The 11,936-nt window shown below is 47.4% G+C and overlaps 1 protein-coding gene across 5 annotated transcripts in view; it reads right to left on the bottom strand.

The window, feature by feature from the left end:
• Positions 1 to 44: 44 nt before the first annotated feature.
• KIAA2012 (KIAA2012 ortholog) overlaps positions 45 to 11,936 on the bottom strand; it is a 108,132-nt gene continuing 96,240 nt past the window's right edge. For all 5 annotated transcript variants that reach the window (XM_070580749.1, XM_070580750.1, XM_070580751.1 and 2 more), the window contains 8 exons: positions 11,607 to 11,697; positions 9,747 to 9,912; positions 8,096 to 8,210; positions 6,496 to 6,827; positions 4,351 to 4,553; positions 3,559 to 3,731; positions 2,527 to 2,746; positions 45 to 1,644 (listed from right to left, as the gene is read on the bottom strand). In XM_070580749.1, the coding sequence (XP_070436850.1) occupies positions 1,506 to 1,644; positions 2,527 to 2,746; positions 3,559 to 3,731; positions 4,351 to 4,553; positions 6,496 to 6,827; positions 8,096 to 8,210; positions 9,747 to 9,912; positions 11,607 to 11,697 (1,439 nt within the window). In that variant the 3' untranslated portion in view covers positions 45 to 1,505. The remainder of the gene's footprint in view (positions 1,645 to 2,526; positions 2,747 to 3,558; positions 3,732 to 4,350; positions 4,554 to 6,495; positions 6,828 to 8,095; positions 8,211 to 9,746; positions 9,913 to 11,606; positions 11,698 to 11,936) is intronic.

Here is an 11,936-nt window from a genome sequence, read left to right as displayed (position 1 = left end):
GTTTGAGAAAAAGTTTAAGTGATTTAAATTCATTATGACTGATAGCCAGTGTTTGGGCCATTTTATTTCTCTTTTACATAAAACAAGGAGTTAAAAATAAGCATCAAATCTAAGCAAGTCCGATAACACAGCAATACAGAATCAAAATTAAGTGGGACTTCTGGATTCTAGAAGTGCAGCTCCTGTAGGAAGCAAATGCCATGCAAGCAGTGGTGGGAAAGTTTTCAGCTGTGCACAGTGAAGTACAGAGTAGAGCCAAAGGACATTCGTGGGAAAAGTCAGGTTCACGTACTGCTTGCTTGAACTAACATCTTTTTATATATGTTGTTAGCTAAGGCTCTTTCATCTCCTTTAACGGTCATTATTTGATAGACGCTTATTACTTATTGATATTAAAGAGATGTTAAAGACAAATTAGCTAATCGAGACTCTTCCTTGATAGTGTGATTTTAAAAATGGGCAAGTTATGTGTCATTGGTTTTTCAGAGCACAATTAGGAGTAAAAACTGAAGATTTGTTAATTTTCAAGGGCTCTAAGAGAACAGTGATGTCCAGTGAAACTTTCTGTGATGGTGAAGATGTTCTCTATCTGTGCTGTCCAGTGTGGTAGCCAGCAGCCACATGTGGCTATTGAGCACTTGGAATGTGGCAAGTGTGACTGAAGAATGCTTTAACTTACATTTAAAAAGCTGCATGTGGCTACTTATTGGGCATTGCTGCTCTAGAATCTATAGGATATGAGAATACCCTCACAAAATAGCTCATTTTGCTCAAATGAACATTTATCAAGTAATTACCTTGTTTTAAATAGACATTAAATTTTAGATCTTAGGATGAAGTGGATGTGGTTTTGCCTTATAAAGATTATAATAGAGGCCTGCCCCGTGGCTGAGTGGTTAAGTTCGCTTGCTCTTGCTTTGGCGGCCCAGGGTTTTGCTGGTTTGAATCCTGGGTGTGGACATGGCACCACTCGTCAGGCCATGCTGAGGGGGCATCCCACATGCCACAGCTAGAAGGACCCACAACTAAAAATACGCAACTGTACCGGGGGGCTTTGGGAGAAAAAGGAAAAATCTTAAAAAAAAAAAAAAAGATAAAATTCTTAATATATGAATTATCTCCTCTTAGCTAATTGAGAGCTATTTGTGTTACAAAATTTTCACTAACCTGCAATTCTTTTAGACACATTGACTGAAATGAAATGCTTGGACTATGCTAAGACTATGTTAGTGTCTTCCTAACTGAAATGCAAACAAATTATAAAACTGTGGGCTAGTTTTAGGCACCAAAGCTTCTGGATTTATGTGAGTGAAGAGTATCACTGGGTTGAGTACAGTGTGTGGTGGGGAGGGGTGGTGGGAATGGAGGTCCCAGAGTGAAGTAGGTGTGAGTTGAGGTAAACCAGATGAAATGGAACTAATTGGGCTCAGTATGGAACTTCATTAGAGAACAAGTTTCTTTTTCTGTCACCATCTCCGAACTTACTTTTTAGTTTTCTTCTAGCCTTAAGGTCTGGGCATTTGCAGGAACTGAAAGTAAGAGTAGACCCATGGTCTGGAAATGTTGTGTGTCCACTGCAGGCCGCTGGCTTCCTTATGGAGGTCTCGGTGGAAGTGAAGATGTTGCCTCAAAGCAGCTTTTTGCCTAAGGAGACAACCCCACCCCAATCCCAGTACTGATTAAGCATCCTGGAAGTTGCCCTTAGAAGCTGTAGAACGATTTTGCATTTGAGTGATCATCAGTTAGACTTGGCGCTGCAGATCTTGCATTTTAGGGGAAGATCGTACACTGTTCCTTAAGTAACTTGATAAAGGAGGTTTAGAGTGCCGTGAGCCACCTCCTGGAAGAGTGAAAGGTGTAACTCAAGAGTTCCTAAACTGGTGTTGCTAAAGGGACTCCTTTGTGTTAGAGATGAGGACACAGGCCCGAGGAGTTAAAGTAGCTGGGCCAAGGTCGCACGAGTGAAGACAAAGTCAAGCCAGTTGGCGTCACGTTCCACCCCTGGGTAGAGTGAGGCTCTGCCCCTCACACCGCCGTAGCCACTTGGACTAGCCTTAAATGCCGCCTTGCCTCATATGCGCTGTCGGTGTTCTCTTTGTGGAAAACTGGAACTCAATAGCTTGCTTTTGGTCTCAATACTTAGGAATCCAGCCCTACTGCTATGATACATGGAATACATAATTTTGAAATTGAATGAAGATTTCTCTAGTGATCCTTTTTGTAATTCATGTAACAGCTGAGGAAAGTCCAGGAAAGGACAACTCAAGGTTAAGGTGGGAAACCTTGAAAGAGAGTTGCTCTGGCTGCCTTCTCTTTCTGGTCCCCTAAAGAGTATTTATTAGCTTAGAGTCAGCTTAAAGAGTCGATTGAAACGACATTACTCAAGAGATTCTCTCATCAGAAAGATGCAGTGACCATTACTGTTATAAGAGAATAAAGGAGGAAGTGACCTCGGCTAGCCCAGCACCCGGCAGTCAGGCCCCCGGACAGTCCCCCTGTGGCAGCTGTCGCCCAAACGTCTAGTACCTGGCTTGCTCCTGGCCTTGTTTCGTGGCTTCCTCCAGAGCCAGCCTTGCCGCTTCCTCTTCCTTTTGCCTTCTTTCCTCTGCTTCCAGCCGAGCCTTCTCTTCTGCTTCCTGTTTCCGCTGCTGGTACTCCCGCCGCTCTTCTTCAGCCATTTCCATCAGGCGTTTCTGTTCTTCTGCTAACTGCATTTCCAATTCCTTCTGCCTTTGCTTCTCCGCCTCTGCAGAACAGAAAAGCGGGTAGGCTTAGCGGGGGTCTCATTGGAGAGAACAGTTCTCTGATCCAACTCTCAAGCCTGTGATTCCCAGGGACGCCCCATGAGATAGTGTGCAGCTCACCTGCCAGCAGGCTGCCAGATCCTCTGGGGGGGGTACCTTGGGGTTAATTTACTAGTTTAAGAGTCCTTTATCAAGCACCTACTATGTGCAGCACACTCTGCAATTAATACAAAGCCCTCGGGGAGAATTTTCCAGAGCCAGGTGTGCTCATGTGTGGTGTGCAGATGGATTGGGCAGGGGTGTCAGATCTGGGTCTGGAGAAACTTGGTGCTTCCTCAGCTGGACTGATCCATCTAAAGAGTGTCATCTGCTGAAGTTCCTTCGTCCTCAAAAGTGAGGCTGTAGAGAGTCCACACTCAGCCCCTGAAAGGCTGCCCTGAAGCTATCCAGATGTTTGTCTCTGTCTGCGAAGGAAGCAAGGGGCAGGGCTGTCTCCGATTTAGGCAGCTCCTGGGCACTGCTGAGAGGACAATGGGAGGGGCAGGGTCCCAGGCTAGGGGATGACTGAATTGGGAGTGGGACCCAAGGATCATCTCCACAAGCAAGTCTCTTATTTTGATTTTCTGTCTCAACTCACTCTAGTCACACATATCAATCACTTTGAAAAAAAAATAGCTCATACATTTGGAGTGCTTCAGACACTAAGGCCTAGGATAGGAATAACTCTAGGGAGATGCAAATGAACACCCACAGTGGGATAAAAATATTTCCGCCCCAGATAGACAGGAGACGCAGAGCTCCAGAATGCCCTCACCAGCCCTCTCGGCTTCCTCCTGCTGCTTCTTCCTCTGTAGTTCTTGCAGTTTCCTCCGGAACTCCTCCTGTTGCTGCCGGGCTCTCTCCTGGGCCACCTGCAACTGGAGCCGCTGCTTTCTCTCCTGCTCCGCCTGCCGCCGCTGCTCTTCTTCGAGTCTCTGTTTCCTCAAACTGAGAAAGCCCACCAGATGGTCAGGGAAATGGCAGAAAACACTGGGGCATCTTTGCGAGACTAGCCAACAGGCAGTGCCCCTGGGGGAGGCTTTGCAGCCCGAAGGCCACTTGGAGCATCCGCTTGAGAGGAGACTCGGTTTCCAAGAGAGGGCTGATGGAAGAGCAGGAGCAAGAACACAGCGGGCCTGGGGCTGGAAGCCTGGAAGTTTCGACACACAGCTCTGTGCTCTAGGGTAGGGGTCTTAGGTTCTCAGAGCTTCGTTTTCCATTCTTAAAAATGGATTTTGGAACTCTTGTCTCATAAGGTTGTGCAGATTAAATTAAATGAGTCCAGGCCTATGAAAGGGCCTAGCACAAGGCAGACAACACGGCAGGGGCTCAACAAGCGTTTGCTGGACTCATCTATCTGGAGGAACCCTAATGGTCAAGGTGCTGCATCTCACCTTCAGGCCAGGTTATTCCTAGGATCGCTGAGGATAGAGAAAAATGAGAGATGCTGTTTTCCTTCAGGACCTGAGCCTCAGTACCCACTTTGCCCTAATGGAGGTCACCCCCTGCCGTTCGCTGCTGCTTCCTAACATGGCCCTGGCCGCTGTGGCTGCTCGACCCGACCCACCGGATCTCCTCCGCACGCCTTCGCTGCTCCAGCTCCAGCTCTTCCTTCATCCTCTCTGCCCTCTCCAGCTGCGCCTGCTGGAGCCGCCTCTGCTCCTCCTGCTCCCTCCTCTTCCTCTCCACCTCCAGCCGTCTCATCTCGGCCCTCTCAGCCCGCAGCCTGTCCCGGAGAGCTCTCTCCTGCTCCTTCTTAGCGAGGAGGTCCTAAGGAACCAGAGTGGCCTTAGTGCAAAGGACAGTGAAGTGTTCACGGGGAGCTTGTCTCAGGAGTGAGCCGCCTGCCCTCCCCACAGTGATGTCTCCCCTCAGAGATGGGACCCTTAAGTGGTTTCTACCCTCTGACCACAGCTGCATAAACTCTACCACCACTGGCTTGGGCTCTGGGTCTGATTGATCTGGATCCACATCTCTCTCTCTTACTTGTGTCAGGATTTGGGGATCACAACTTAACTTTTCTGATCTTGTCTTCCTCGTGGGCTGTTACTGGGATTAACTGAAAGAGTGACAGTGCCAGCCTAACGCCTGGCACATCGTCCATCTAGAGTTCTCAGCCCTACCTGCGCTTTAGAATCACCTGAGGAGCTTTCAAAAATTACTTGAGGCCAAGCCCCACCCAGACCACTAAGTGAGAACACCTAGGTGGCGGGCCTCAGTGGTTTCACAGAACTCCTCAGGTGGCTCTGACGCGAAGCCAGGGCCGGCAGCCACAGCTTCTGGATGGAGGCTCCTTGGCCAGGGGCAGTCTGAGGTACAGACATGTCAGACTCGCATTTAACCCCATGCAAACTCACTTTTTCAGTGAAAGGTTCTCTCAGTTTCCGTGAAGGATGTCTTAGCTTTCCTTCTTTGCTCTCATGCCTCCTCCTCAGTCACAAATATGCCCACGAGGGGAAACTGGGAAGGCAGCTCTTCCACGGGAACTCTGTGTTCAGCATGGGGTGAGACTGCCTTGCTTTTCAGCCTTTGCAGAGGCAGCACAGTATTATGCCCTGACACCAAATCTAAGAAATTCTGATAGTCTAGCAGGCTCAGAAAAATTCTGCCCACAGGTTAGAATGCCACCTGCTGTGTAGAGCAGAATTCTGTAATCTAAGCAGCTGGGAGAGTTGAGAACTATAAAAGAAAAATCTTTCCGAAATCCCTTTTGGAAGGCTATGGGCTATAAAACAAATAAATACATAATAATTTAAAATAGTAGGGCCACCCCATGGCCGAGTGGTTAAGTTCATCCGCTCCACTTCGGCGGCCCAGGGTTTTGCCGGCTTGGATCCCGGGTGCAGACATGGCACCGCTCATCAGGCCACGCTGAGGTGGCGTCCCACATAGCACAACCAGAAGGACCACAACTAGAATATACAACTATGTACTGGGGGGCTTTGGGGAGAAGAAGAAGAAAAAAAATAATTTAAAATAGTGACAAGAGCTCTGATTTTGGAGTCAAAGGACCTGGGTTTAAGCCTTGGCTCTACAACTCGATAGTTGTGTGACTTCTGGCAACCGATATTTAACACCTTCAAGCCTCAGTTTCTAGGTCTGTAAAATGGGACCAGTCATACCTAGCTCACAGTGTGGCTGTAAAGGTTAAGTGAGAGGCAGCAGAGTTGTGCCATATGTACAGGTGACTCATGTGAGTTTAATCATAGTGGCTTAGCTGTGGGTGTGCTGCAGTGTTGAAAGATAGTTTTTTTTTTTTTGGTATACAGCAGACCTAAATGCAGTTCAGCACCTTCATCTCAGTGGAAGAAACAGTGATCTATTCCAATAGCAGAGGAAAAATTGGCTGTGTTCAGTCTTATTGAGAGATGTATCTGTATAGTATTATTTTTGTCTAATTACAGGGATTTTCAAGGGTAATTTTCCTTAGAATCATTCAGTTTTTCTCTTAAATATTCGACATTAGAATCAAGGCTCCTGGAACAGAATGGCTCTTACACGCAAAGGCACCTTGTAAAGGCAGATGTGTGTGTTTCTGCAGCCTGTGGTCCAGTTGAGCCACAGATGAGCAGCTCAGTAAAGGAGGAATTTCCACAGCCTTTGGGAGCCGTTTGAGTAACTGCAATGTCATTTGGGGCAGTTTTTCCCACCCCTGCAGTGGCATCAGTGAGGACAGGAATCCCTCTGGCCACGGCAAGAATATCGGACCTACCTTGGAAGGGTCCTCGAGGCTTCTCTCTTCTTCAGATTCCATGTTTCCAGTGACAGCTACAGTCTGAGTGGGCGATGATCTTCTATCTATTGAAACTTGGCTCTCCGGAGCATCATATCCGGGAGAAAGCCAAGGGTCCCCTACAAGGGAGCCTGAAGGAGAGAAACCTCTATCTGATGTGTCTTCTGTTTCCTCGGAGTTAATGGCATCAGGCCCACTCAGCTCCGTCTCCAGACTCCTTTCCTTCTGTGGCCTTTTCCTTTTGCTTCCTGGTTTTTTTGCTTTGGCGGTTAGCTCGGGTTTCTTTCTAGCCTTTGATTTCTTTGACTTCCCTGGGGACGAACAATCAGGGACAGACGGATAGCTAAGTACACACGGTCTCTGCATCCTTTTCAGCAACTTCTAAACTTCAGCATGGATGGAATCGCCTGGGCTGCAGTTCCTGAGCCTGACTCCCAGAGTCGGATTCTGTAGGAATCTGCATTCTACCACCACTCCGAGGGTTTTGAGAAGGGTGGTCCACAGACCATCCTTTGAGAAAGTGCCTTATCCTCTCTGGATTAACTATAATTTAGTGGTCTTGCTACTAAAAAAGTTCTGTCTTACCCTGCCCTATGGTGGGGGCAGGACTCTCTGGAGGAGAGACCTGTAGACACAGCTGGAAAGTCATGCCTCAGGGGCCTGGCTTGAGGTTGCAGCCATGTAACCCGGCAAAGTTTAAGCCTTCCATACTCTAAGGACTCTTGCTCAGTTCACCTCTGGGAGCCACAGGTATTTCCTTTTCCCAGTCCTGCTAGTGCTACCCAAGTCTTGGGCTACAACAATATAAACTCGGCAAGACTTTAAAGAGCAAATCGTGAAAATAGGTCTGGCCCAGGAAGCTATCCAGTGTCATCCTTTCTGACAGCTTTTGATTTGTTTGGAGGGTCTTCTGAATCGTGGTCAGTAAGGACGGGTGTAGGTTTAGGCTAAAGAAAGTCTTCAAAGCACGGGAATCTGAATTCCTTGTAAGGTGCAACACAAGGAACCAAGAAGGAAAACGGTACCTGGGGTAACCATTCAGAGCTTGTTGCATCCTTTCCCTTCCCAAATGCCCTCACTGCCCAGTTCTCAGATTACACTTAAGTTGCTGGTTCACAGACGCAGTGGTAATGGCGTGCATTTGCAACCTAATGGCAGGACAGACCCTGGGTCCATCCTTTTACTGTGTGACTCGTTTGATCTTATGCAAGTCAGGCAACCTCTCTCAGCCTCCACTGCCACATACTATAATAATAGTCCTTACTTTATGGAGCTGTGGTGGGGATTTCATGGTATCATATATGCAGGGCTCCTAACGTAGTGGGTGTTCAGTGAATAGGTGCCGTTATTATTATTATCACACCCTCTCCTAGGTCGGTAGGCACCCCCGGTCTCCTCTATCTCTGTCTCCTAAGATATCAACATGAAGTAAGCCTGCAATACCGTCTTAGCTGTGGGAGTCAAGGAGACTCAAAACAGAGAACTTGTCCCATGGGATCTGTGTTGATTTTCCATGAGACCTCCGGGCCCCCATTAGGCATCTTCTCCTGGGTCATTCCTGGAGGGGACACTCCCTTACCAACGGCAGCCTCTGCTTCCCTGCGAACCTTTCCTTCTCTCTCCCTTTTGGGTGCCTTGGACTTGTCCATCTTGGTTCTTTTCTTTCTCTTAGCTTTGTCAATCAACTCCATCTCCTAAAGGTGAAAAATTAAGGAAAGGGACCATGTAGGAAACAAATAAGAAATCCATCAACGAAAGATTGTTGAACAAGGTGACAGAATGGCTTAGAATGGAATTCGTGTGGGTTCCAGATGAAGCAGAAGAGTGAGGCTTAGAGAGTGTGGAGTTGGTGGGGAGATCCTAAGGTTCAGCCTTTGATTGGAAACTGCTGGTCTAATTTCATAGGGGAAAAGAGGACTGGAACACACACTATGATCTGCCCCTTTTTTAGATGCTAAATCATGGTCTTCAGAGCTGGATCAAAGTGAAGCAGTTTTCACCTTTGATAGATTGCTGTTGCCGTGATTAACGGTTAACTAGTTTAAGTCAAAGCCAGCTTTATTCATGGCTGCATCATTTGCTAACTTTCAGGAAAGCACGAGCAGATGGCCACAGGCATGTCAGTCTTCGCCATTCCCCATTGGCTGGGACAACATGGAGGTTCCTCCTAAAAGAAGATGGCAAAGTGGGGCCATGGCTACCCACTCGGTACCTGTGATATTGTGACATAATAAGAAATATATATTTGGTCTTCATCCCGAGTCCCTGGCACAGAGTTCCTAAAACCCTTGTTAATGAGCTGATTCTGGAAAGCCCCTAAGGAGGGGGGGCTGGTTGCCAGGGGAACCAACCATGTGATCAGAGGGTTGGACATTTCAGCCCCATATCCCTGACCTCAGAGGAGCCAGTCACCATTAGACAATGATTTAATCAACTATGCCTACGTAATGAAGCCTCCATAATAATCCTAACCAAAGGACTTCTGAGAGCTTCTGAGTTAGTGAACATACCCATGTGCTGGGAGGGTGGCACACTCCAGATTCCATGGGGACAGAAGTTCCTGTGCTCAGGACCCTTCTGGACCTTGCCCCATGTATCTCTTCATCTGGCTGTTCATTTGTATCCTTTAAAATATCTTTTGTAATAAATCAGTCATAGTAAGTAAATGTTTCCCTGAGTTTTGTGAGCTGTTCTAGCAAATTATCAGATCTGAGGAGGGGGTCATAGGAGCAGTCTGTTGAAAGCTATTGAAAGCCTGTTGGTCAGAAGTACAGGTGACAACTTGGGACTTACAATTAGTGTCTGAAGTGGGGGCAGTCTGTGGGACTGAGCCCTTAACTTGTGGGGTCTGTGCTGACTCTGGGTAGTTAGTGTCAGAATTGAATTGCTGGACCCCCAGTTGATGTCCAGAGAGTTGGAGAATTGGTTGATGTGGGAAAAACTGCCACACACTGGGTATCAGAAGTGGTGTGAGTGTGGGAAAACTGAAGTTCCCTTTTAGTACCTTTGTAGGAATGAGAAATGGGCACTCCATCCTCCAGAAGGATGCAGCGAAGGTTGAGGGGGCAGGGCACGGTGAGCAGACCACAGACCGGATTTCAGCTCCCACTTGCCTACTTTGTCAGGTGCCCCTGTACGGTAAGCAGTCTACACAACTGTACATGGCAGCCCTGATGGGAGCACGATCCAGGCAGAGCTTCTGGACAAAGCTCCCGGGTGTTTACACTCACATGACTGATGTTGGCTGGTGTGTGCTGGCTGAACAGTCTGGCTTCAGTCTTCCATTCTCTTTCTTTTGGAAGAAGAGATGTATCTACAGGACCCAGCTTCTCTGAGGACTCAGGCCCGTGTCCTGGAAGTCTTCTGTGCAGATGGTGTACATCATAATCTCTGCCCCTTTGAAAAAAGCAACCCAGCAGGACCAAACTAAAGAGAAAACGCTCGTGGACAAGCAAGAGGGAGGTGAGCAAGCTGACTCAGCACTGGGTCCCACCAGGCCCTGTGGCCAAATGCTCACTCTCTCTCTTTTCTCAACACATCCCCAGGTAAGGGAGATGAGAAAGTTTCTTCTTCACTTTTGGGGTTCTCTCAGGCTAAATCCTAAAACTTTTGGAGCAGGAGAACCAGTCTGCCTCTCTGGGGTTGCGTACGGTGCCTTTAATTGAATGACATAGGATTATCTAACTGAAATTTCTTTTATCAAAGGCTTGGCTGAAAAAAAGTGACCTTTACAAAAGATTGTCTTAGGAAGATCCAACTATCCGTGGGTTCCTTGATGCCTTCTGATCCAACCACTAAAAGGTCATGTGCTGTGTAAGTGTGAGCCCTTGTGGAATTGCTGTCGCTGACCATGTGCCTTGAGGTTAACTGAGTGACGTTCTCTGGGTAAAAAGGCCACTAGGAAACGGCACATGGACTTCAGTAGCAGCTGCAGCAGCAGCTCTGTGTGCCAGGCTGGCTCTGGGCAGTTCATTTTTTAGCAAAAGCAGGATTACATTTACTGTGCTGTGCTAGCACACAGCCTTACTACAGAAACTTGAGAAATATTTGTTGAATGAGGTCACTGGAATTTCCTGTAAATATAGGAGTCTTTAAATCGTTCAGTGTCACTCTATAAAAACCCATAGAAGAAGGATCTTTAGAATTTAGTGCTAGGAAACCTCTCTCCCCCCCGAGGAGCAGGTATGTGCCAGTGAGAACCACGAACCTGATGGCGTTGCGCCCGTGTCTTCCCCTTTCCCCTTCAGGACTCTCTCTATCGAGTCTGAGAGTCTGAACTTCAGTCACAATGATTATAATGACTTTTGTGGAGTGTTGGTGTTCTTTTTTCTTTCCCTCCTGATTTAAAGACAATTTTTTGATTATCTCATCTCTTTTTTGGTGAGGGGGTAGTTGTAAGCGGTTTAAATCCATTGTGGAAAAAGATGAGGTGTAAAAGTTAAAAAATGGAATTCTTCAGACAGCTGCCTCAATACCCAAGCGCCCTTCGCCCTTGTTCCCAGGGAACCAAAGGCTTTTTGACCCAGGAGGGAATCCTTACACCACGAGGCACGTGAGGGCAGGTTCTCAAGTCACCGTGGCTCAAGGCAGGTCACAATAAGCTACAGTTCCAGCTGCCACTGCCAAACGGGGCTGAGGTCAGCGATGGCCTGACCGCTGAGCCGCTGGTCAGTGAGCTCATAGTGACATGCAGAAAGCACTTAATACATGCTAGCGTTAGTATTCGTATTATTTATTTCACCTAGAGCTGAGTGAATGCTGAGAGGAGAAACTAAGGTTGAGTTGACAGCTTTCTAGGCCTGTCTGTAGATCTCAGATATGCAGACAAACAGAGAAAGCTGCTTCTGTTTGGCTGGAGTTAAACTTTGCTCTTGGCCCACCCAGCCAGAGTGTGGTTTAAGGAGGAAGCACATCACAATATAATCCTCCCCAAGAATCTTTGTTTCTCAGATAGCAATTTAATTCCAGCTGTCAGAACATGCGGTTAGCTGAGAATCTTCATGCCTCTTAGAAAAAACAAACGAGATTAATTGAAAACAAAGAAAAAATAAAAGTAGAAATGTCCATGTCATTGAACTTTGAACACTTACACCTTGTGGACAGCGTCTGCCTCAGGGGTCTGGATGTGCTCAGCCATGGAAGCATTAAGAGGTTCAAGGGTCATGCGCCTCAGCTCTGCATCTGGAAGACAAGGAACATCCTTTTTTATTTTTGCTTGAGGAAGATTGGCCCTGAGCTAACATCTGTGCCCATCTTCCTCTATTTGTATGTGGGATGCCACCACAGCACGGCTGGATGAGCGGTGTGTAGTTCTGCACCTGTGATCCAAACTTACGAACCATAGTTTGCTGAAGTGGAGCGTGTGAACTTAACCACTCTGCACTGGGCTGGCCCCAAGGAGCATCCTTAGTCAGCAAAGG

This window comes from Equus przewalskii, chromosome 17 (genome assembly GCF_037783145.1).
Source record: "Equus przewalskii isolate Varuska chromosome 17, EquPr2, whole genome shotgun sequence".
NCBI classification, from domain to species: domain Eukaryota; kingdom Metazoa; phylum Chordata; class Mammalia; order Perissodactyla; family Equidae; genus Equus; species Equus przewalskii.
The sequence above is the reverse complement of the archived record's forward strand: the minus strand, read 5'-3'. Positions and strand labels throughout refer to the sequence as shown.